We start from the raw sequence: 24,661 nt of genomic DNA on the forward strand, positions 1-24,661 counted from the left end.
ATGTCACCTACCCTTCCAGTGTGCTGTGGACAGAACTGCTGCGGGCACTGCCCACCCGCGGTCCCCATTCCCCCAACTGTGACTCCAGGGCTCCTCCGCCTGTACCTCTGCCTCTGCTCTCGTCCCACGGCCCTTTCTCAACGCTGCAGCTCAGAGCTCTTTGCAAAGTAGCTCGGGGTCACAGTGAGGGTAAGGTCCCGTTGCCCTCACCTGGAGCAGCAGCCACGCCGGACCCCACTCTGCTCCTGCTCCTGAGGCGGGAGCCACCGAACGCTGTGGGCTGTCTGACCACGTGCCGCTGCTCCCCCAGACCCCGACCGTTGGAACCATTCCCTTCCTTGACCTCACTGTTCGTTATGACTTCCGGACTCTGCATCTACTGAGTCCCAGGGAAACGGAGGGTCCTGTCTGTTCTCTCTGGGGAACACAGCGCCCACCCGGCACAGCGCAGGGTATACACAGCAGGTGGCTGTTTTACAGCTCATGGGTGAACGGGTGGAGTGTCTTGTTTTCGCATTTTAGGGTGTTGGAGAATGTTTTCAGGTGAAAGAAGGGCACAAGAGAAATGTGGATGAGGAAAGCCATGGGAAAGTGAAGGGTCACGGGGACACCCATCCTTGTGGGCAGGGTGGACACCGTCAGGGGGAGCTATGAGGGAGGTGTGCCGGGGAAACGGCGCCACTGAGATCTGACCCCACACCATCATCTCCGTGTGTTCGTATCGCTTTCCTTGACTGAATGAGTCTGGGAAAAAAAGTCACTCACTCATCTGTTCACGTCCAACTTGTAGAAATACGATCTTACTTCCATCGAATTTGACAAAAGTAACAATCCTGCCCAGGGACAGGAGGACATTAACACTCACGCCTGGCCAAGCACCCCAGAGGCACTCATGTGGGGCCGGAAGGTGCACGGTTCGGTTCCCAGCTGCACACACAACCCTCGGAGCTTCCGGGAGTCACAGGAAATTTGACTCACATCCTGGGGTTGCCAGCTTTTTGTATTAAGGCCACCCCTGGCGTGCTGAGTAGAAGGCAAAATTCTCCCAGCATAGGGGCCTCTGCGTGGCTCAGTTAAGTGACCCACTCTTGATTTTGGCTCAGGTCATGATCTCGTGGTTCGTGGGTTCGAGCCCCACGTGGGGCTCTGTGCTGACAGCGTGGAGCCTGTTTGGGATTCTACTAAGTAAAAACTTAAAAAAAAATTCTCCCAGCTTAGATACAGTTCAGGGCCCATGCTGGCTGAGGCCAACTCTGGGCCTGGTTCCCGGAGCTCTCGGAGGCCTGCCCTCTCCCGTCATGGCCACTTAGGGGTTTATGGCTGCCTTGGTCTGTTGCTGCTGTAAACAAACCCACCGTCCCCCTGGGAAGGACAATGGTGCCCTCAGTGGTCTCTGCCAACCCCAGCTGTTTGGGAGACCTGCGTGGAGGCTGAGCCCCGGGACCACAAGACTCGGGAGCAAAAACAGCTTTATTCAGATCTGTGGTCAGTTACAAACTTGGTTTGTTTTTTGGTCACAGGCCCCAGAATGCCATTATTCTGAGTTCACATCAAAACACAAAGCTCAACATTTAGTTTGGAAACTTAAAAAAAACCCAAAACACCCAAAACAAAGGTTTGGTTTCAAATCGTCGTTGAGATGTTCTCTCTGGTGCGTCCCCTGTAAGATGAATGCATGTGCTTGAGACCCTGTGGGGATGACTTTCGACAGAGAACATGAAATTGTTGTGTAGTATGAACATTCACATGTCATCAAAAAGTTAGTGTCTTTGCACTCGATTTTACCGAAGGTACAAACAATGCCTTTGACCATCTTTGGTTGCAGCACCAGACGATGCCCAACTCCCATGGCCCAGCCACATCCCCTCTGCCCATGGGACAGGCGAGCCTGTCCCGGATGAGGCAGTGACGCTGGGCTGCCACCAAGCAACGTGCTTAATGGCTTGGGGGCCAGGAGGGAGCCGGAGGTGAAGCACTGTCCCACTGAGCATCTGTGCTCCTGGAGGATCTTTTCTTCTAGAAAGTGGAGCTGTAGGGCCCAGCCCCAGAATTGCTGGCAATGCGTGAAGAATGACCCTCACTTTGCCAAATGCGATGGCAAAATCTAGGTTTAGAGTTAGGAATCAGAGAACCATCCTCTAACTTTCTCAGGAACCTCTAGGGTTTTGGAATCTTCTCTGGAACCAGACACTGAGGGACCGTCCCGCTGTCGGCAGGGAGAGGAAAGGCACACCACCTTGCCAACCTTAAGGATGGCGAGGCCCCTCCTGGGCAGCACTGCCTCCCAGGCCTCACACAGCTAGACCCTGGGGCGTCAGGTTGGAGAAAGGCCTGGAGGCCCATTTCACTGCAGGGCCTGTGGCTGAGGGAAGCAGGGAGGACCGAGTGGCTGGGTCCGGCCCCGTCCTGTGACACTAACAGGCCCTTTGATGTCACTCCCTTCCTTGCCAAGTCTGGACCACACCCTTCCGGTTTCATCTCCTCTTACGCGTCGCATGGCTCCGTGGCTGCAGGAAAGTGGCCCCCTAGCTCGGAGGTGGCCTCTCAGGCTCGAGGGAGAGGCTGTGTGGCCCTCTTGCTGGCGGCCCTGCATCGGCACCCGGCCTGAGGTCAGAGATGGTGCAGCTTGCTGCGCTCGGTGAGCAGCGTCATGGCCACAGCGTAGAGGAGGTAGCCCAGCACGAGGAGCAGGGCGCAAGGGAGGGGCCCGATACAGAACAGGGAGGCCACGAAGAAGGCCAGAAGCAGCGAGAGCAGCGTCCGGTAGCTGCCCAGGAAGCGCAGGCTGAGCCGAGGGCCCCGGGGACGGCGGGCCGCACACCCTCGTGCCACCGGGCTCAGCAGGTGCCTGTCCGTCAGCCCAGGCTCCGTGAGGTGGTATCGACAAAAGCTGCCGAGGAAGTCGGCACGGGAACACAGGGCTGCCATCGGGCCTGCAAACTGGGCAGAGACAGAGGCACAGGGAGTGGGCGCGGGCAGGGCCGCACGCTGCCCCGGCCTCTCCCCGAGGGTGGCAGGACCAGAGGCGGGGGCGGCCCTCCCGCGTGCACTCACCCTGCGGTTGATGGCGGAGGACAGCCGGAAGAGCACGCGGACCAGGCTGGCGATCTCATAGCTCCGGATGGGCTGCAGCTCTGAGTCACCCTGGTACTCGATGTCAAACCTTCGCAGCCCATTGATGATCTAGAAGCAGCAAAGGAGGCGAGCCCCGGGTGAAACCTGGGCCGCGCGAGCAGCCCTGCCAACACACCTCTGCGACGCCTCCCAAGTGCGGTCTCCGCTGCCGGGCCTGCCGGGGCAACAGGGCTCGGAGGCTCGGCCAGCGGGAGCCACGGCCACGCCGCCAGGAGAGCGGAGCCCTCCGGGGTGTGGCCCTTACCTGGTACCGGCCCAGGGGCGTGAGGATGAGCCCGTCCTCCCCCACGACGCAGTCTGGGAGCTGCTTCTTCCCATTCTCATCTTGAGTTGTCCCCAAGGCAAGCGTGAGCTGGGTGAGCTGAGCCTCGCTGAGCTGTGAGGGAGGAAGCCCCGTGAGGAGGCAGTGCCGCTTCCTGCTACCTGCCTTCACTCTCGGGGTGAAGGGAGGAGACTGGCCCCCCTGGGCCTCTAACGGCGCCAGCAAGGGGACCCAGACGTGACATTGTGGGCACGGGCTGTATCTCCCACGGGCTGGGCAGGGGATGAGGGCCGCGGGACCGAACGCCAGGAAGGGGACAGCTCCCCCGGCTCGTACTCGGAACATCTGGCACAGGTACTCCAGGGCCTTCTCCAGGTACTCGTCTGTCTTGCGGACACTGTCCTGCCCCATCTCGTCCAGGTCGTTGGCTGCGTAGGAGCCGTTCGTGTCTGTGGAGCAGAAGCCCAGCCACGACAGAAAGGGGCGGCCGGCCGTGCTCTCCCCGCACTGGTCAGAGATGGACTTGGCAGTCTGCTTGGCCTGCGTGATGAGCTGAGCCAGGCGCAAGACCTGCGGGGCATGGGGGCAGGTCAGCCAGCTCGGGTGGTGCCACCGGACGCCACCCAGCCACCAACAGGCTGGCAGGCAGACCTGGGGGCCCCCAGCAGGCCAGGAGGAGGCCAGGGTCTTTCAAGACTAAGACGTGCATATTCTACATTTGTGTGTGTGTGTGTGTGTGTGTGTGTTTATTTCCTGTGGAGAGACACAGAGGCAGACTGTGAGCAGGGAAGGGGCAGAGAGAGAGGGAGACACAGAATCCAAAGCAGGCTCCGGGCTCCAGTTGTCAGCACAGAGCCCGATGTGGGGCTCGAACTCAGGAGCCCTGAGATCATGACCTGAATGAACCAAAGTCAGACACTTAACTCACTGAGCCACCAGGTGCCCCCAAGACGCCCATATTCTAAATGTGAAAACTTTCTAGCAAGTGCTGCCTTTATCATCAGAAAAAACGTAGACCGCACTGAAAAAAGAAAAAAAGCCAAGGTACAGCAGCGTCCACCAACACCCAACCTTCCTCCTTCCGTACGACACGTGTGCTCTCCCTGGCCCTGCTGTTGCCACGGCTTCGGGACGGCCGTGCGGCCTGGGGGAGCCCCAACTCACCAGCGTCCGGACCTCGGGCCCAAACATTGGGGTGTACTTGCAGTCCTGGCCCTCCAGGCTGTAAACGTGGCTCTTCACCTTGAAGGAGGCGTCTGTGACGGCTGGGGGCCACGAGGACAGGAAGCTGCCGGTGAAAGTGGGAGCTGTGAAGAGTCGGTGCTGGCGGTGTGGGATGACGAGTTCTGGCTCCAGGAACAGCTGTTCCCCTGGAAAGCAGAACCCGACTCTGGCTTCAGCTTCCATGGCACCAAACAGCCAGCAGCCGCTGGCTGGCTTCCTGGGTGCCGCTGAGGCTTCCGAGGGATAGGGACCGAGTGGCACAGGGGCCCAACTCCTAATGTTCCTGGAGCCCCCACCAGTCTCAACAGGAAGGCCGACATGCACAAAAGAAAACCAGAGAAGCTAACACCCGATAAAGCCATCTAAGACACGACACGGGCCAAGACTGCTTTCTGATGCCACCAAGAGTCACCAGGGAGACACAGCTCTGAGCTCTGCTTCCCCCGCCCAGCACCCCCGCAGCTCCTGCCCGGCACGCGTGCCACAGGGAAGGCAGGATGCCGCTAGGCTCCGACGTCCACCCCGCCACCGTGTACCAGGAGTCCCCGTGGCACCTCTGCCAGCCCACCCCGAGCCCATGAGGCACATGCAGGGTCCGTGGGTCCCTCTCTAAGTGCTGCTTCCCTCTGGCTAAGGGCTTACCTTTCTGGATCATTTCAGCCAGGTTGGGCTGGGCAAAGACTTTGGCCACTCGGAATACCATGAGCGCGTTCTTGGGGCTGACCAGGTCGGTGCGGAGCGCGCGGCTCAGGAAGCCCACAAAAAGCTTGGTGTACATCAGCAGATTCTCCTGCACAAAGGGTGCCCTGGGGACCAGGCAGTGCATCAGGGCCCAGAACTCCCACTGGAGGCAGGACTACACCAGTCTATGCCCCCGCCTCACTAGCGCTCTCTTCCTTGGGTTCCAGGTTCTCCCCTGCCACGACCTCATCGTGGCTGAGGGACCAGGGGTGGGGGCGAGGGAGGAGGCACAAGGGAGGCAGGGAAGACCTAGGCCTCCTATAGACGGCACAATCCTCTGTAGGATGCGGCCCTTCCCGAGAGGGCCAAAGCCTCCGCAGCAGAGGCTGGCCTGGGCACCAGAAGGAGCACAAGGAAGGCAGTCGTGGAGAGGAGGCGCTGGCGGAGGCTGGGGGGTTGGCCGTGAGCGGGGGAGGGGAGGCGGTGGTGGCTGCTACGCAGAACGCTAGTAAAGACGGGTCGAGGGGTGCTTGGGGGCGAGTGCAAACATACATCTGAGGGGAGACAGTCAACGGCAAGGGGACAGCACAGAGGAGTCACCAGCTGTTTCTGTGGGAGATCAAGCCCAGGGCCCAGACAACAAAGCACAGTCAAGGAGGGAGGGGCCTGTGCCCCACCTGGAAGCAGGTCCCCCTAGGGAGGACAACGGGCCGGGGCTCACCATCTCTCCGACACACACCGGGCCTGGCAGTCGCTGCTCTGAGCCTGCTTCTCAGGTGCATACCTCCAGGGCTGTAGGTAGCTCAGCCACATCTCCAGGACCTGGTGGGACACGTGTGCCCTGAGGGCCTGGAGGCTGGCATTCTGCTGGGCTGTGGGGCTGGGGCTTTGGTCCAGATCCTTGGGTGGCCTGGAGCTCGGCTCCCGGCAGGCAGCTCAGGTGACGAGGGGGTGATCCTAACCGTGGGGCTTCGGTTCTCCTGGAGGCGTTACCACGTTCTCTTCCCACCCGCCACTCCGAGAGGGAGCAGGAGGGAACTCCGCATCCCCTATGATGTTTCTTTTTTCATCTTTAATTAAAATGATTTTTTTAATCTGCAGATAGCTGACACACAACGTTACATGAGTTTTAACCCTTGTGCCAGCCCTTCGGAAGCGAGTGTGGAACGTGTGGAACACAGGAGTGCTTTCCCCAGCTGAGGGAGCCTGTGCGGCTCAGTGGGGCTGGGAACCCACCCAGCGTGGACCCACTGGGTTCCAGGTCAGGGCAGACAGCTTTTCTGTACCTGGGGGTTGGCTCTGAAAACTCAAATGAGCAGAACAATGTGACCCACCAATGTGACCCTCTGCGGCAATAGCTGATTCCTTCCTGCATCCGCCCCACGGGACCTCCCTCATCAAGCACAGAGGGCAAAGACAAAGAAAGCAAGATGGGGCTGACACTCACGGCTCTGAAGGACGCATCCAGGGGCCAGTGGCCAAAGCAGTGCTGCAGGAAAAGGTAGAGTTTCTGCTGGACAAACCTCGGGACGGCGGCCCTGCAGGGGAGGGGAGGTGAGGAGAGGGTCCCCTCATAGGTGAGCCAAGTGGCTCCCGGTTCCAAGGGCCAGCTCTGCCGGGGTGAACACTGGGCACCCCTGAAGGTAAGGCCTCCTATTTTGGGCCCCATTTTTCACAAAGAAACCAAAGTTCAGAGAGATTAGGGAATGTCCCAAGGACACACAGCACACAAGCGGTTGACCTAGTATGGCTCCTGTGACCACCTCTGCTTGGGTCACCACACACAAGTCACCTGCTCTGCTGGACCCAGTTGGCCTAGGAGTCAGGCCACCATCCTGGCCCTTTTGACAGAAGGACTGGCGGAGCAGAGAGGAAGAGGAGGGGGAGGGTGCAGCATAGAGCTCAGTCTCCCATGACAAATGAGCCACTTTGCAGTGAAGGCACTCCCAGCCCATCGGCTTTCCTGGGCATTCTGAGTGCGGTCAATGTAGATCTTCCACTCTGCCCACACTGGGGAGGGGACAAGACAGGGCAACAAGATGGGGCCTCTTTCTGGCCAGCCTGGCTCTTTCTACTGAAGACGGCAGGCCTGGAAGGAAAGGCCGTGGCAGCCAGGCAGCCCCCACCCGCCTGTGGAGCCAGAGGAGGGGTCGGGAAACAGACCCCGGAGGGGTCAAGGTGATTTCCCACCTGCCCCACCCTGCAGACGCCTCACAGGCCGACCCCATGCCCTAAGGATAGGTTACTGTGGGCAACGAGTATGTGCAGTAGGAGGCAGTGGCAGCCAGGGACACGGGAGCCCTGTGCATGCCCTGTACCCACCGTTTGAACTCCTCCAGGGGACTGGTGGCGTGAGAGTGGGTGGAGGGAGAGACCTGCTCAGGCTTCAGGCTGTTGGAAAAGGCGTGCAGATGCTTTAGCAGCAGGCGCACCACCAACACGTGCTCCTCCGTGGGTGTGAACGACTCCTGAGGTTGAGGGGGAGCTGTGTCAGGACCCAGACTGGTCCCAGGGTGGGGCCCCCAGGCCTGGCCATGTATGTCCCGCCCAGGACCACTTCTCCCCGACAGGATGTGTGGGCCACCCACAGGGCCCTCCCTGGGCCTGGCACGCAGCAGATAGGCCTCGCATGCCAGCTCTGAGACCTGCTAAGAGCACGCAAGACAGGGCGGGACGGCTTTGCTAAAGCAGACCTGAATGCTTCCCTGTGTGCTTCCAACCCCTTCTTTTACCCTCTGTGGTTGACTCGGGTCATTGCTGCCCGGCCAAGTCCTCAGGGGTCCCCCCCAACTCCTGGCCAGCCAGAGGAGGAGCAGGGGGCGAGGCAGGCCAGTATCCCACCCTGGATCCGGACGCAGGGTCTCCTGCCTGCCTCCCAGGTATATAAAGACAGCTCGCTGGGGCCCATGGCTTCCCTTTTCAGGGAGAAACACTCCCAAATTCCTTCTCCTGCTCTAACCCTCACCCTTCCATCCACTTCCTGTCCTGGACACAGCCAGCTGGGGGCTTGGCGCAGGGTGGCCCTTCCTCCATTGCTAACAGCCCTGCCGTCAGCACAAGACAAGAGCGCTTTCTATCTTGTCAGGTGAAATTCTCATTCACAAGATTCAGGTAGGATCTTTAAGACCCAGCCCCGAGAGGAAAGCCTGTCTGCTGGCTCTTCTGTGACGGAATACAGGATGGAGTCTCCAGAGTGGCAGAGGATGGCACCGGCAGGATACGCTGCCTCCGGCTCCCAGCTCTGGGGTGCCCAGACGCGCTCCTCTCCCCACACTCACCCCCCAGGCCTCTGGGACCTCCACAACCTCGATAGAGCTTTTGGCAGCCTAGTCCAAATCCTGAGCAATGTTGAGGCTGGCACAAGCCGTGCCTCCTGGCACAGCCCGGGCACCCAGTCACAGCCCCACCACTGCCCGCGGCACTGCCTTCTCCGCTCTCCTTGCCATGGATCTGTCTCCACAGGCCTAGGCAACACACCACACGACTCGATATGACTGCGGGGGAAGCTACGGGGCTTCAGGAGGAGATTTTCTTCTGCTTATCTGTAAGCTTAAGCGATGAACTTGCATCATTTGAACAACAAAAAAAACGTAAGATATTTTCACAGTAACGGAGGATCAGAGGGCACTGTTGCCAGGCTGTAACTCCCCCCAGGAGCCTCCCCCTTTCTCATTCCTGGCCCCTCGTCGACCCACCCACCATCTCCCTAGCGGAGGACAGAGTGTTTGCACTGAACCGGGAAGCTCCTTGGGCTATCTTCCCTCTGGACAGAAGCCAAACCTTTCTTCTCACCGCCCCCCCTCCCCCCCCCCCCCCCCCCCTCGAGAGCCAAATCCCCACAGGAATCCAGCCACCGCTGCTGTAAGTGGGCCTCCTCCACCCGCATGGCCGTTAGGGACACTTTCCCAAAGCCAGTGGCATTTCTCACTGGGCCCAGCCCTTCTCAGCTCAGCAACCCTTCCCATGGTGGGTGGGGGGAGGGCTCTTACCCCTCCTGCTGTGCACATTTCTCCAGGGACGCTGCTCTTGGCCAAGTGAGCCCTTCCCCAACACATGCTGGAGTGGTACCATTTCTGTGCTAAACCCGCCCCTGCTGGCCCTTCTGGATCATTCTCTTCCCTCTTCCCTGTGGCTGCTGCTTCTGAGTGGGAACCCTGTGTGCACTCACCACCCCATCCCAGCAAACGTGATTTCTTACCGTGTGCTCAAATATCAGGTTAAATGTGGTGTGCTCCCACTGAGGGGGAACTGGACAGAACCCTGGCCTCGGGCATGGGATCTAGATGCATGCTTTCTGCCCAAACTTCCTGACATTCATCTCATGAATCCATGAACTACCAGACTCCATCTGCCCTCTAACAGCCTGTAGTCCTGCACTCCATCTACCGACCTCAAGACTTCAAATCCGTCCACACTGATCATCTCTGCCTAAAGCAGACCAGTCTCCGTGAGGCCCTCTCTGGCTCTCGCCTACCTCTGTGGGAGCACAAAAGTCCACAAGAGGCCAGGCCCCAGCATGCTCAAGGACCAACAGCCTCTCCAGGCTAGGGGACGAAGCCCTCGTCCTCCCTGCCCCTTGGCCTCACACAGGCTTGGGATTGACAGACCATGCCACCATGAGCCTTGGGCTTCCCTGGGCTCAGTCAGTTCCTAGGTACCAGGCCCGCAAAGCCAGGTGAGTCAGGCCACTGCGAAGGCCACACTGTTTCCGCTCCCTCAACCCAGGGCCAAGCACAGAAGCCACCAACTCCCAAGAGCCTACCACATTCCAACTGGCTTGGGGCTTGGCCAGGCAGATCTGGTGGCCCCACACCCCAAACCCGGGCTAGTCGACCAAGCTGAGGGCTGAGCCAGGCTAAAGACGGATGCCTGCCACCATCCCCAACACACACTGGCCTCACTCTGCTTGGAATTGGCCTGAATCACCCCAGTGGGTCCCCGGCCGGACCCTCGCTTTACCACTGCACTGCCATGCGCTCCATGGCTCACACCACAGGGCAGGGGTGAAACAAAACAATATGAGAGCGGCCAGTACTTGGTAGGCGTGGAGGGCCTGGAGGCTGGGTTGGGCAGGGCTGTGGAGGGCGCTGGAGACACTGAGTCGGTAGTGCAGAACCTCCAGCTGAGAGACAACAAAACAGAGAAGCCAAGAACAGGCAGGGAGGGCAGAGGACAGGGCAGGGGACAGGAGGGGAGAGACCGGGGAGGGGACAGCAGGGAGAGAAAGACAAAAGTGAGCCCAGAAGTAAGGAGAGAAAACAAAAAACAAAAACAAAAACAAAAGCACGTCAGTGACAATCCAAACAATCACAGCCCAGCAGCCTCAGACCAATGGGACACCACCCTCTCAGCCGCCCAGACGGAGCCCTTCCTGGTGGGCAGACTAGAGCCAGGCCCAAGGGGTGCTCTTCCACCTGCCAGGCAGAGGGACAGACAGACCCTCAAGGTCACTTGGGCAGCCTCCTTCATGTCTCTGGGGCCTGAAGTTCTCTCCAGCTCCCTGAGGTCAGCCTGACTCACTTTCCTTCCAGAGGGTCCTGCCCTCCCCCAACCCTGAATGCTCCGTGTGCAGTGTGTGCACACTGGAGCCCACCAGGATCCCAGGAGTCTTGCTGGGACACACTGATGGCCACCGAGGCCCTGAAGGCCCTGAGGCTCAGAAGAGAAATTTTTGAGGAGCTAGTTCCAGATGGAGACCTCTTTGCTCAAGAAAGAAAAATTTGTAACTTATTGGACTTCTCTGTGTTGTCCCAAGAAGAAATCTACCAAACTGATATATGATGAGATCAGTTCCTAGGTGTCAAAGATCCAATCAGCGACCCCTCCTGAATGGGGCTGATTCCCAGGGTGGCACAGAGGCAAGCAAGGTTTAGCTCACCAGGCCTGACACCTTCCACATCCCACATTCCCGAAATCGTTAAAGGTAACGTGAACACTCATGGGTTCGAATCCTGGGAGACCCACCTCTCGTACCTCACCAGGACTCCCCGACTCCAGACACACAGAGCCCTCCGTCAGTCCCGACGGGCCCCAGGAATCTGGTCATGGCCACACACACCCAGAGGCAGCTGGAACCCTGAGGCTGGGACAGCCTGGGCCATGGGGGATGACAGCAGAGCTGGCTTAAGCTGTCCACCCCCACCCCACCTCTGCCCTGCCCCGCTGCAGCGACAAGGCCTGCTAAAGCAGTCCCCTTTAGCCAAGCACAACCCAGAGCCGGCCCTGGCACACATCCTGCCCTGGGAGGGCCATGCCTCCCACCGCGTACCATGCTTCACACGGGAGAGGTCAGAACGCATGTGCCAGACCTTGAGGAGACAGGCACAGCCACAGACGCGCAGAGCAGGGGCAGGAAGCAGCACAGCAAGGAGGTGTCTGCCCTTCATGGCCTTCCTCTGGGCCAGACCCGGGCTCAGCGACAGCTCTCAGTGAGGAATCAGGGAGCACACGGTTCCCCTGTTGGGGGTCTGCCCAGCCTGCAGGAACACAGTGCAGGCCCCACAGTGTCCTGCAGGAATATGCGGTCTTTACCGACCATCTGACTCTCCTGAAGCCCTCCCTGCCCAGTAAGCTGAGGCAGAGCAGAGGCCCGGGCTGTAAGGAGCGAGCATACACTCTGGACCCAGGCTAGGCATGGAAGCACCATGGGACCTCTCAGAGCTGCGTTTCCTGCATCTTTCACATCAGGAAAACTGACCCCAAGGCTAGGATTTCCAAACGGCACAGCACAGGCCTGGGCAAATGGTAAGGAGCCTCAGGTGAAGCAGACCTCCATGGCTGTCCTTCTCCCCTTCCCACACACCAGGTTTTCTTAGGTTTTGCTTTCAGCCTCAATGGGAGGCAAAGACAAATAGGAAACAAAACAAAACACCTCAATGGGTACCTGGTGGGGGCTTCCCAGTCGCCCCCTGACTACCAGTCATTCTGAGCAGCTCTCCCCCGCCCTGTGATCTGGCCAAGAGGAAGCAAACGTGAGGAAGAAGGGGAAGGCTCCCCTGCTCCGGCAGGGACGGCCCACCCTCCTCCCTCGTATAGGGCTCGGGATCCTCACAGGAGACAACCTAGAGGACCTCTGTGACTGGCAGATCTGCTAAAAATGACAGTGAATGTGCTCCCACTGGCTCAGAAGACAGAACGAGCAGATGGGAAGGCAATGCAGCAAAGCAGCCCCTGCCTCTGCAAAAGCCACATGCACAGGGGCTGAGTGAGCCCCCAGGGCCCTAGGGGGAAGCCTGGCCCCTGACCCCCGTGCACCAGCCAGGAACATGCAGCCAGTCCACTGTGGAAGCAGCAATGGCAGTGCAAGCACTTAGTAACGCGAGAGGCCCAAGACAGAGTTCTGGCTTTCCCTCTGTTCCCTGTGATGTCAAGGAGAGATTTGGGTCACTCTGCACTTTAAGAGAGCAGTGGTTGGGGGCTGCTCCCCAAATGGGTACTCAGAAGGGCAGCAGGGAAGCAGAACTGGTTGCCAACACTTTGCAGAACCACCACCACTTGCTGGAATCACAGAGGGAAGGTCACAGGCCACTCTCGTGAATTTTAGCCTATAGAGTGTTAATTCGTAAGGAATCTCTCAAGAATTCTGTCTGGCGTTGACAAAAGCAAAGTCTGAGGAGCAAACACAGAAGTGCACAGAAGCCACAGATCACACAGTTGGTTACAGGCCCCAGTTCGCACGTTTCAGGCTGTTTCATGGAGCGTGAACCTAGGTGCCCACCCTGCCTAATAAGAGGCGAACAGAGCTGTTGTACTCTGACGAGTCCAGTAGGCTGCCGGCCCTGGGAACGTCCCAGGGACACAGCTGCCTCCACGCCTCTGCAAATGAGCATGCTGCCCTGTGAGGGAAGAGAAGGGAAGAAGAGGAGGAGACAGGCCAGGCTGCATGCAGGGAGGCATCAGCTCCCACCCACTGCAGAAAGGGCTGCCTGCTAATGCTCTGGAGGAGGTGGAAGGCAGTATGGGCACCAAGGTGAGCGAAGTCGGCCGGGTGCCACCTCAGCAGGAAAGCAGGACACGCTGTGACAGCAGAGGGAACAGGCCCGGATGTGACTCCCAGAGGCATCCGCAGCTCTCCTGGCCCCAGAGCACGAGCACCACAACCTCAGCCATTCCGGCTGCCAGGGAGGGGGCTCTGGAAGTAGCATGGGGAGGACCCCAGAGAGGACAGGCCTCCAGCCCGCAGGGTGCAAGCCCACCACAGAATGAAACCCACCTGCCGTCCGGCATCAGAGTAAGGGGTGATGGTGAGTTTCTGCTTCCCACCATCCAGCCCTTGACAACGAGCTGAGATCAAGGACAAGAAGCAGCAGGTGGACCAGGCACACCAGGGCCAGAGCAGAGGGGATGAAAAAGTGTGGAACCTACCTTGGCATGAGGGGACTGCATTTTTTGGTACATCTCCAAGGAATAATGATGAAGCCACATTTCAACAAAAACCTGCAAGAGAGCACTGGATGGTCAAATGGTTTCCATCTAAGGTATCACAGCCATTCCAAGGGCAGTTCTTTTCAACCAACGGTGTTGGGAAAACTGGATATCTACACGCAAAAGAATAAAGCTGGACCTTTACTTCACACCACGAATAATAAATAACTCAGAACGGATGAAAGGCATACATGTAAGAGCTAAGACTTAAAACTCTTAGCAAAAACTGTGGGCAGAAAGCTTCAGGACACTGGACTGGGCTATGATTTCTAGCTCTAAAAGCACAGGCAACAAAAGAAACCAGACAAATTGGACTTCATGAAAATTCAAAAATATTTTGCACGTCAGAAGACATTATCCACAGAAAAAGGTCACCCACAGGATGGGGGAAAGTATTTCCAAATCGTGTATGTGATAAACAATGGATACCCGGAATATAAAGACAACTCCTAAAACTCAACCACAAAAAAATAAAGCCACTCAATTAAAAAATGGGCAAAGGACTTGAATAGACACTTCGCCAAAGACGTACCAATGGCCGATAAGGACATGAATAGATACTCAAATCATTAACCATGAGGGAGGTGCAAATCAAAACCACAGGGAGACACCACCTCACATCCATGAGGATGGCTATACTAAAAGACAGAAAATGATGGGCCTTGGTAAGGTCGTGCACCGCTGACAGGAATATAAAATGGTACAGCCACTGTGGAAAATGGTATGGCGGCTCCTTAAAGTATTAAATAGAACTATCATATGACCCAGCAATTCCCCTTCAGGATATATACCCCAAAGAACCGAAATCAGAGTCTCCAAGAGATATTTGTACATCCATGTAGAAACAGCTATTCACCATAGCTAAAATGTGCTAACAACCCAAGTGGCCATCCATAGATGAACAGAAACACAAAAAGGGGAATATCCACATGACAGAACATTATTGAACTTTGGGGCACCTGTGTGGCTCAGTTGGTTAAGCATTGGACTCTTGATTTCGGCTCAGGTCATGATCTCACGAATCATGAGATCAAGCCCTGTGTCAGGCTCTGCGCTGAGAACGGGGCCTGCTTAAGATTCTCTCTTGCGCCCCCTCTGCCCCTTTCCCCTGCTCGTGTGCATGCGCTCTCTCCCTAAAATAAAACAAACAAACAAAACCAAACAACAACAACAAAAACGCTACTGGGGCAGGGGTTTAATATCCAAATGATGGTGATCACAGGAAACATCTCCAGCAACGTGGGAACAGGTTGAAAATGTCGAAGGCGGGGAAAGCTTTTACACGGATCCAATGGAAACTGAGCAGCGCTCATATTACCATGAGAAAGACAAAAGTCTTTGGAAAGGGGACGCTGGGATGAAAAATACTGCCAATGACATACAGGTTAGACACATGGGCACGTTTCTTCTAGTCTGATTTCCCACACGCCACAGCAGGGGAACACCAACAATTCAGAACCACTTTCAGGCTGAGGACAGTCTTTAGGCCTCTGCCCCTGGGGGTGGAAGGTGGCCAGGCAGTTTATTTTGAAACAGAAGATGAGAAGAGCCTCCTCGCGCTCACCTGAAGCAGAGTTTCTGACCTCCAGATCTCATGGGAGGCAGGGTCTGCATTCACAGATGTCTGATGAGAGATGTGTCGCTTTAGGAGGCTGGTGTGGTGGAGGCCATAAGAAGCGAAGGGCATGGTTGGTGTTCTGAGGGAGACACAGGAAAAGGCCTTCGTTAGGGGATCCTGCTGGCACAACCGGGGGCAATCTCAACATCAACATCACTGGCAACAGTAACCATTACCACTTGTTGAATCATAGAACGACCCCCAAATCCATACAAATCCATATCGATACACACAATCAACAGACAGGAAGAAAAGTCTTTCCTACCACAGAATGCCCACTGATAACTATAGGATGAAACCAGACAGCTATCATCTGGCAACCAACCAATTAATAACTGATTTGGCTGACGATCGTCAAGGGACACGAACACCACTGATAATTACAGAGTCTCAGTAGATCTTCCCAACAAATCCCTTTTGCTAATTAATTTAGGCACAAAGGACCCATTTAATTTTATGGTAGGAAAACCTGGCCAACACGCCCTTGGCCCAGCGATCAAGACAATGTTGCAAGCACACAGACTCCACGGGCTGCTGGGTCTAATCACTAGGAAATACCAGAGAACTTAAGATAAGGGCATTCTGCACACCTCCAGGCTGCACGCTTCAAAGGTGTTGAGGTCAGGAAACAGGGAAAGACTGAGAGAGTGTTCCAGACTGGAGGGGGACCAGAGCCAACCACACACAGAGAGTGACCCTCCCCCAGATCCCAGCCAGGTAGCAAACATTAGTGGGGTAGACAGTGCAGCCCGAATGGGGTTTGAGAATTAGATGGCAGCCGGGTAGCAATATTAATTCCCTGACTTGGATAGAAGTGCAGGAGGCTGTGTAGGAGAATGCACTGGCTCTTAGGAAATACACTCCAAGACATTAAGAGGGAACAGGCATTGTATTTATAACTTACTCAAATGGCTCAGAAAAAACACATACAGATAAAGAATGAAATGATTCAGAAACGTAGGTGAAGGACTTAAAAGTTTTTTGTTATTGTGGCAAGTTTTCTGTAAGTCTGAAATTCTATGTTAAAACAAGCCAACAAAATCGGGCCCAGAGAACAGCTGGGCAGCTGAAACCTGCCTCTGAGAGGGTGTGAACCTGGCCAGCCCTGGTCCTTCTTGGCCGCAGCATTACTGATGCCGGGGCAGCCTCTCCCCACCTCCGTGCCCCCACCTCCTCTTTTCAATCCCCCCTCCTTGGGCACATCTGTGCACACATGTGAGTTCTGGGTCACAGCACGGCACATGTCAGCGGATGTGGGGTGGGCCTGAACCTGCCTCCCAGGGAAGAAGGTACACCAGCAAGACTGAGGAGGGTGAGGAGCACAGCTGGCAGCTCCCAGGTCAGGAGCGTCTCCTGGGGAGAGGCGGCCAATTAGCCACTGGCTAAATGCACCCCGCCAAGGCCTCAGTTCACCCTCGAGTTGAGGCTGGCTCTACACTCCCGTCCTGCACGGTCTAGCCACAGCCCAGCCTTGGACTGGCACGAAAGGCTTTTTGCCCCAGGGCCTCTGGCTCAGGCCAAGACCTGGTCCTGCAGCCTACACACATTCTTCCTGTTCTTATTCCTCCACACGTCAGCCCTGCTGTGGCCTGCCCACAGCCCCTTTCTCTCCAGCACCACCTGCCTAGTGCCATCAATCGGCCCTGGCAACACACCGCTTCGGTGTGGGGCTTGGATGCACATGTGGGGAGGGCTGCTGTGGGCAGAACACAGCCCACTCCCAGACCAAAGCCAGCCCTCGTCCTTGTGGCCACAGGACCTAATCACTGAAAACCCACACAGATGTCCTCCTTTACCCTCCTCTCCAGTCTGGGCTAGGGTAGCTGGGGTTGAGATCTCAGGCATAAGAAAAGTTGGGACACCATGAACAAAGAGTGGCACTACTGTCCCTATGAGCAATGCCTGCTGACCAGACCACCCCCTCATGGAAGAACCAGGCCTTAAAGGCTAGCCACAGGGCTGGGCCACCCCAGGCCAAGGGCCAGGGCAACCAGAGAGCCTTACCTGGGAGCGGGTGAGGGGTTGGGCCCCCCAGGACTGGAGGAGAGTGCGGGGAGCACACTGCCTTCTGTGGGCAGGAACCATGACAGGTATCTGTCCACGAGGATGAAATAGGCACAGTCTGAAGTTCGTATGTGGAGAGTCCCAGGGAGTGGCTGGAAAAGCAAATCTGCATTGGTGTGTAGCTCTGGGTGCCACCCTGGCTGCTAACCCCAGCAACCGCAGGGCTCAAATCACTGCACATGAGCCCTGGGACATGGGCCATATCCCAAGGGCCCGAACGCAAGCACCGTGGGCAGTGCCAGGAGCAAAGTTCCCACCACAGGGGGCTAGACCCCACAGTCCTTTTTGGCACATGGGAAGATGATGTACAGCAAACTTCCTGGGCACCTCTGCCCTGCGCCCATGCCCAGTAAGCACTTCCTGTGGGAAGCCTTCCCGACTACCACTCGAGGCACCCAGGTCACCCCACATGACCTGTCAAATCCGCCCACCAGCCTGTCATCCTCACTAAGTGAGAATGGCCTGAAGGGCGAAGGCTGGAGGAGGATGCAAAGGAGGAGCTGGAGAGGGAAGAGAAAGAAAGTCCTAGGCCACAGCCCCCACCCTTCATGGGGGCTTTGGTAAAGAGCTGCTTAGGGGCATCCCTTTCGTACCTTTTGAGTGATGAGGCTCAAAGCAAAGAAGAACATGTAGTACTCGAACGGATCTGATGGCAGTGTCAGGGGGCAAACAGGCAGGGGTTGTTGGACCACCCTCAGCATTACGTCTTGGCCACCCATGGCCTCCCCACCCCTGGGGGACTGACAAAGGATACTGAGGGCCAGGTTCAGGCCGAGGCCCCCCGTCGGGGGGAACTGGACCTTGTTGTGGTACAGGGGGCTGTCGGGGAGCACGCGCTCCTGGATGGATGCCTTCACGGGGCCCTGCGGAGAGAGCGTGTTGGGCTTGTGGACAGGCTCTGGCAGGGCGCCCCATGCAGTGCAGCCTTTGGGAGGGGTGCGGTGGAGGCCACAGGCACTCAGACCCTGCCTGGGGGAGTGGTGCCGTCCTCTGGGTAGCACCAGAGCAAGAGGGCCTCCACTCAGAATTGTTCACGCCATCCTCAGGAACACCCGCAAACAGCAAGGGCAGCAGCTGTTTGAGTTTCTGAGCCTTGTCAAGCACTTGACGTTCCCCGTCTTCTTTGCTCCTCAAATCCCCTGAACAAGTCATCCCTTAATTCTGCCCCCTGGACCGGAGACTCAGAAAAACAGCAACTGGTCACAAGGCCCTGCCTGCCACTCAGCCAGGTACAAACCAGGAGTGTGGCGCCTTCCCCATGGGCAGAGTTTGGAATGATCTTTAAAAAAAGTAACCACTGAAGTTCTATGTGCCACGCCCCCTGGGCCCTGAGCAGACACCATGGTGCCGTGCCCACTGACGCAGCCCCTCAAGCCCTGCCCGCCTCCCCCACGGCCGCAGCCGCTGTGCAGGGTGCTCTGCCCGAGCACGGCTCTCACCCCACGGCTTACTTACAGGCAGGTAGGAAACCGGAAAGTCAAACTTATAGTCTTCGGCCTGGAGCTTATAAACCAACTTCATCATTGGGCCACTGGAGATGAAATTAAAACAACAAAAACAGGGCAATGAACTGCAAACCATCTTGCTTTGACGGTTTCTGAGTTTTGAGAAATTCAGTGCTTCAAGAATGGGACCACCATGAGAAAACACCCGGCCCCTCTCAGGTGACAAACCTACCTACCCGGGGTCTAGAAACTCCATTGCAATGCTGTACTCCACAGGGCTCACTCGCCCCTGTAAGCAGCGGAGGTTCCAGCCAACGAGGACACCGTCCAGGCTGCCGAAAATGCTCTCTACCAGCCACGGGAAGATGGCGTGCAGCTCCTGAAATGGGTGTGCAGGGGAGGCTGCGGGCAGGCTTGCTGAGGACCGGTGCCCACTGCCGGGCTCCATGCCACGTGAGCCTCCCACCCAGACCAGCCCCGTGCCACAAACTGCCACCTTGTTCATGGAGCGTGAACACATGAACTGGAAATTTCTGGAGTGACTGACCACCCCTGATGACATTCCTGTGATCATCGGTGAGAATCCCTGTCCAGGTCAGCTGCCTGGGCTTACGCTACTATTTGATAATTCTGGGTGTGATTTAAATGTATCTTTTCAGTATTTTCATCAGGGTTTCTCAACCTTTTTGAGCTGGATGCTTCCTTGTTGGGGCGGGGTTTGTCCTGTGCATTTGGGGATACTTATTAGCACACTTGGTCCCTACCCACTTGATGCCAGTAGCACCCTCCCCTGTGTGACAATCAAAAATGTCTCCAGACGGTGCTAAGAATCCCATGCAGGACAGAAGCACCTGTGGCTGAGAACCCCTGGCCTACATGCTGACATGTTTACATGTGTCCATACACGCGACACTTACGATACTGGGTCAAGCCTCTGTCCAGGGCAATGCTCAGAGGTAGGAATCAGGGGCTTATATAAGAACATTTTTCAGGGGTGCCTGGTGGCTCAGTCGGTTAGGCATCTGGCTCTTGATTTCCACTCAGGTCATGATCTCACAGTTCACAGGATCAAGCCCTGCACAGGGCTCTGCCTGGACAGCACAGAGTCTGCTTGGGATATTCTTTCTGTCTCTCTGTCTCTCTGTCTCTCTCAAAATAAATAAATAAACTTAAAAAAAAAAAGTTTTTCAACGAGTAGGAGACATGCCCCAAGGAGATGCTAGCAGAGCTGTACCTTTGCTGGAAAATCCTCAATGACTTTAGCCAAGTCTTGGCACCGCTGTGCAAAAGGCTTATTTACAGAGTCAGCTTTCAGGCTAGCCTAGAAGATAGAACAAACCAAAAAGATCATGAGCATATTCACTTGGTGGCTTTTGCAGTTATCCTGGCTCGAATCAAAACAGAAATCCAAATGATAGGTAGGAGTCAGACATACCACCGGCCTGGTTCCCCGGCACCTCGTGCCTGTGTCAGTGGCCTAAAGGACACGACTAGGAGACGCCTTGGCTCTCTACATCGCCAACTCTCAGGCTTCTTCCCTGCACCCTCTGTCAGGCATCCCCACTTATAGCAGAGAACTGCACATTTGCATGACCGAAGTGACTTCCACACAATCCATAAGCAGGGGGTCAGCTCCAGGGTCAGTCCCACAACCAGAAGAGGATGCTTATGCATAGGACACCCCTCAGAGACCACAGGGTACTCACTGAGTGTATACACGTGAACTGGAAATTTCCCATGTGATGACCCTCTGTGATGACCCCACTGTGATCATCAGTGAGGATGCCCAGCAAAATGAGAGTGACAGAAGGCCTCTTAACCAAGCTACCCTTTATTCAGTAGGTAACAAACCAACTAAACTCACTACCTTAAGAAACAAGGCAGGCAGGTGAGAAATGATAGCTTTAACCAAATGTTGACACTAATCATGAAGGTGATGGACAGGCTAGGAAACTCAGGACAAGAATGAAGGAAATCTACCCAAGGTCATGGGGTATGGATTCAGATCAGGAGAAAATATCAGAATGTGAACCAAGAGGGCTTTGCCCAAGGATACCTAAGGCCTTAGCCACCTCTAAATGAGGGTGGTGTCTCAGTCAGAGGTGGAAACCTGGGCTGTTGCAGCCACGCAGGGTGGGTAGGTTAGCAGCATGCCTGGTCTCTACCCAATCGATGCCAGAGGCACTGCATCTGTTGGCTCTAGAGGGTGCACCATGGAAGGATGTCCTTCTGAATAAATGTTTACGAGAAGTATCTTCTGGGACCTGAAATTAGGAATCCTCACCACTGATATCTGCCTCACACCTAACTTCTTGGTGTCATGTTTAATACTTAGAGTACAGTCCTGGTTGCCCCCAGCACAGCAGGGTCCCTGTCCCTCCATTATCCAGGGATGACAGTACGATTATTAGAATATCCCAGAAGTGTGTAAAGGTTTATAAGACATGAAAATTCTGATGTATATCCTTTCCCGTGCTCCTCCCCAGACCTCAGGAAGCAGTAAAAATGGCATGTGAATCAGCTTATCTTGTAGGTAAGAAGCTCCTCTTGTAGATAAGAAAAACAGGGCTCAGAGGTTGAGTAAACCCAAGGTCCTACACCATTAGGGGGCAGAGCCAAGTCTAAGGGTTCTAATCCCAAGTCCAACGTTCTTTTCCTCACATGCCCCTCAGAAAACCACCAGTGCAAAGTTCAAGTCAGTGGATAGGACTCTCAAGTCCCTCAGCTGTAGAACCATCATCTCACTGACCCTCACGTGGGCAACTGACACTTACCAGGAGGAAGCTGGGCTGCTGCAGGTGAGGGAACGCCATAGCAGCCTCCTGGGGAACGTTGAAAACGGCCACCTGAGGAAACCACTGTGAAAAAACCAAGGCGAAATCTCAACATCTGCCACACGACACTATACTACAGCACAGCCTGTGCTGCCAAGTTTCACGTTTTACAAAAACGCTGTTCTGATGCAGTACGTGGTGGCCAGCTTCAGAGCCAGGTTCGCAGTGGCGAATCTGTAAAGCTTGTACAGCACTTGCTGTGTGGCACGCCTGGTTCTAAGGACCCTCCACGCGTTTCCTCATTTAATACTCAGTGGTAGGCAGAATTTTAAAGATAGCCCTCCAAGAATCAACCAAATGCTCATGCAGGTCCTGTGAAGGAATTCTGCAGATACAATTGAAGTCTCAAGTGGGCGGACCCTAAGCAGTTCCCATTGCCAGCCAATAAGGAAATGGGGACCTTAGTTCTGCAGCCCGAAGGAAGTGGATTCTGCCAGCAACTTGAAGAAGCTTGGAAAGATTTTTCCTGAGAGCCTCTAGGTAACAGCAAAGCCAACCAACACCTTGATTTCAGTCTTGTGATATCCTAAGCACAGAATCCAGCCAAGCCCTCCTGGACTTGACTATAGAACTGTGAGATAATAAACGGACGCAGTCTTAAGCTGCTAAGTTTGTTAAGCAAGAACAGACTATACTTCCTCACAACAATCTGCTGGGCCAATACAGATAAAGAACTAGCAGCAGAGAGGAGGTAACTCACTTGCCCTCACTCAGCAGAGCCAAGACTCTAATATACTCATCTCCTAACACATCTCCCACAGAGACAGGTGGGTGAATCTCCCGAATGTCACCTGTGCTCTATGAGAATGAATGGAGGGGATGAGCAAGCTGGAGGAAGCTTTCAAACAAGCCATCAGAAAATCAGGAGCAACTCTTTAGATTCCCTTCTCTCTGACCACCCAGGTCAGAAACTGAAAATATCCAGACTTGAACAGGAAGGGAGCCTGCCGAGTCCCACTGATGATGGCTTTCCTGGCACAGCTGTGCCCACAGCAAGAGTAAAGGTGCTGAGGTGGCAAATGAAAGTGTATGTGGATGGAGAAAGACTAGATGCAAGGAGGCTGTGAGGCAGTGGAGCTGAAGGGAGATGTGCATCTCTGCTTCTTGGCAATATAAGCATCTTCCAGGTTTTCTTCAATTCTTGATATTAGCTATCAAATTCAGGTGTCTTTTTTAAATGGTTATTTATTTATTTAGAGAGAGCACATGAGCAGAGGAGGGGCAGAGAGAGAGAGAGAGAGAGAGAGAATCCCAAGCAAGCTCTGCACTTGAACCCATGAACAGCAAGACCGTGACCAGAGCCAAAACCACGAGTGATCAATCAATCAAGCCCAACCGAGCCATCCAGGCACCCGCTATCAAATTCAGTTTCAAGGAAAATGTAAACACTTTGCTCCTGAACCAAGTGGCCAGGAGAACACTGATTAAGATGACCAAAGCAGAAGGATCAAAGCAGCATAAAATCTTGGCCTGTTTGCAAAGGGCAGAGCTTTAGACATGATGGGGTGGAAGCACCTCCTTCTTAGACGAAGCCTGCATAGGCAGCAGCTTAAGAACTGAGGCCCAGAGGCACCAAAACAAGGAGTATTTCCAAGAGAGGGCAGTGTCTCGTCTGCCCTGTTCTCTAACGCTGCCACAGCCTGGCTGATCCATCACACCCTTGTCCGCTGTGTACCATGTGTTCCCTTCATCCGCCACTTTACACCCACTTTCTTCAATGGCTGCTTCGGATCCTGTTGGAGTTTCTTCTCAGAGAGGCATCGCCAGTCATTCCAAGCGAATCACACTACTGCCAAGGCCTCCCTTTGGTTGCGCTCTGAGAAGCAGAGTATGTTCCCAGAGTATGCTCACAAGTATCCTGTTAAGTGAGCATGGGAGCTCCATATTACAGAAGACGAAACTGAGGCTCACAAAGGTCGGTCCACACAGGGAGGAAGAGTCAGGCGAGAATCCACACCCGGCTCTTCCTCCCACACAGCCTGTGGAGCCCAAGGCTCAACTTTCACTTGAACCTCTCCTTCCGCCAACCCGTCAACGAACGTTAACCAAGCACCCACCAGGACCGGGTGTGCGAGGCGCGCGAGAAGGTGGCACGAGTGCGCAGCCCAGGAAGACGGCATGAGCGCACAGCCGAGCCCTTGGCTTCCCAGCCTGCCCGCCCGGCCGGGGGCAGAGCTACCGGCGCCGGGCCTAAGGCCTGCGGCTCGCGTAGAAACGGAAATGACTTAGGCGGAGGTCCGGAAGGGGGGGGGGGCGGAACGCGGGGGCCGTCCCGCACGCGGCCCCAACCACTCACCTGTGGGACCCATAAAGTCGCCCGCCTAAGGGACGGAGACCGCCATTCGGCTACCCGGCGCCGAAATGTCGTCATCAAGCTGCGCTTGGCGCCACGCCTCCCCTGGCCTGGCGGGAAACGCACCGCTACCTCTGCGAGCAGTTACCTCAAAGGGCGCGTGCGCAGAGTGAAGGCCGGCGGGGTTTATGGGTTACACCTCCGGATGCGCGTGTGCAGCGGGGGCAGCTGTGTCCCTTAGCCCAGAGTTCCGTGTGCCCTGGAAGGAGCGCGCGTGCGCCTGCTAAAGAGAAGCCGTTTATTAAGGTCCTGGAAGCGCGCCCTCTAATGGGGAACTGGAGCGGAAAAATCATACACTGTGCATTGACTGACCTTCTTACGATAGACGTTTATTGAGCGCCTTCAATATGCCAGGCACTGCCCTGGGTGCTGCTGCCCAAGCGAGAACGACCAATGCGGCCCGACCCTGATGGCCCAGAAACGGGTTTCTGAGGTCCGCCACGGCATCCCCTACGCCTAACACGTCTCCCTGTTGTGGGATCATTGAGTGCGACCCTCAAAAAAGAATTCTTGAGGTGATCCGTGCAACTTAGTAAGTTCATTTAGGTAGCACGATACAGGACTTGTGGGCCGAAAGAGCTGCATTTTTGCTGTATGAAGCTAGTGGTTATATGCTTAGTG

At 55.8% G+C, this 24,661-nt stretch overlaps 1 protein-coding gene across 9 annotated transcripts; it reads right to left on the bottom strand.

Moving 5' to 3' along the window:
• Positions 1 to 1,452: 1,452 nt before the first annotated feature.
• Positions 1,453 to 24,585, bottom strand: LOC109258618 (sphingomyelin phosphodiesterase 4). 9 transcript variants are annotated; one of them, XM_019435552.2, is made up of 20 exons: positions 23,984 to 24,585; positions 21,628 to 21,711; positions 20,088 to 20,174; positions 19,090 to 19,232; positions 18,864 to 18,939; positions 18,163 to 18,271; positions 18,002 to 18,054; positions 17,349 to 17,500; positions 15,291 to 15,423; positions 13,667 to 13,738; positions 10,338 to 10,424; positions 7,625 to 7,770; positions 6,750 to 6,840; positions 6,024 to 6,124; positions 5,264 to 5,427; positions 4,562 to 4,767; positions 3,734 to 3,967; positions 3,380 to 3,511; positions 3,055 to 3,183; positions 1,453 to 2,940 (listed from the first exon to the last, which is right to left on the bottom strand). In XM_019435552.2, exons 1-20 carry the CDS (start codon positions 24,056 to 24,058, stop codon positions 2,611 to 2,613), a joined length of 2,604 nt encoding a protein of 867 aa, XP_019291097.2. In that variant the 5' UTR covers positions 24,059 to 24,585; the 3' UTR covers positions 1,453 to 2,610. The 9 variants fall into 9 exon arrangements, 8 of the variants coding, with proteins under 8 accessions (XP_019291097.2, XP_053758279.1, XP_053758282.1 ...); XM_053902304.1 differs by lacking the exon at positions 23,984 to 24,585 and adding an exon at positions 23,745 to 23,893; XM_053902307.1 differs by lacking the exon at positions 23,984 to 24,585 and adding an exon at positions 23,397 to 23,706.
• Between the last annotated feature and the right edge of the window lie 76 nt (positions 24,586 to 24,661).

The sequence above is a fragment of the Panthera pardus genome, unplaced genomic scaffold (genome assembly GCF_024362965.1).
Source record: "Panthera pardus isolate Hobbes unplaced genomic scaffold, ASM2436296v1 HiC_scaffold_15, whole genome shotgun sequence".
NCBI lineage: Eukaryota > Metazoa > Chordata > Mammalia > Carnivora > Felidae > Panthera > Panthera pardus.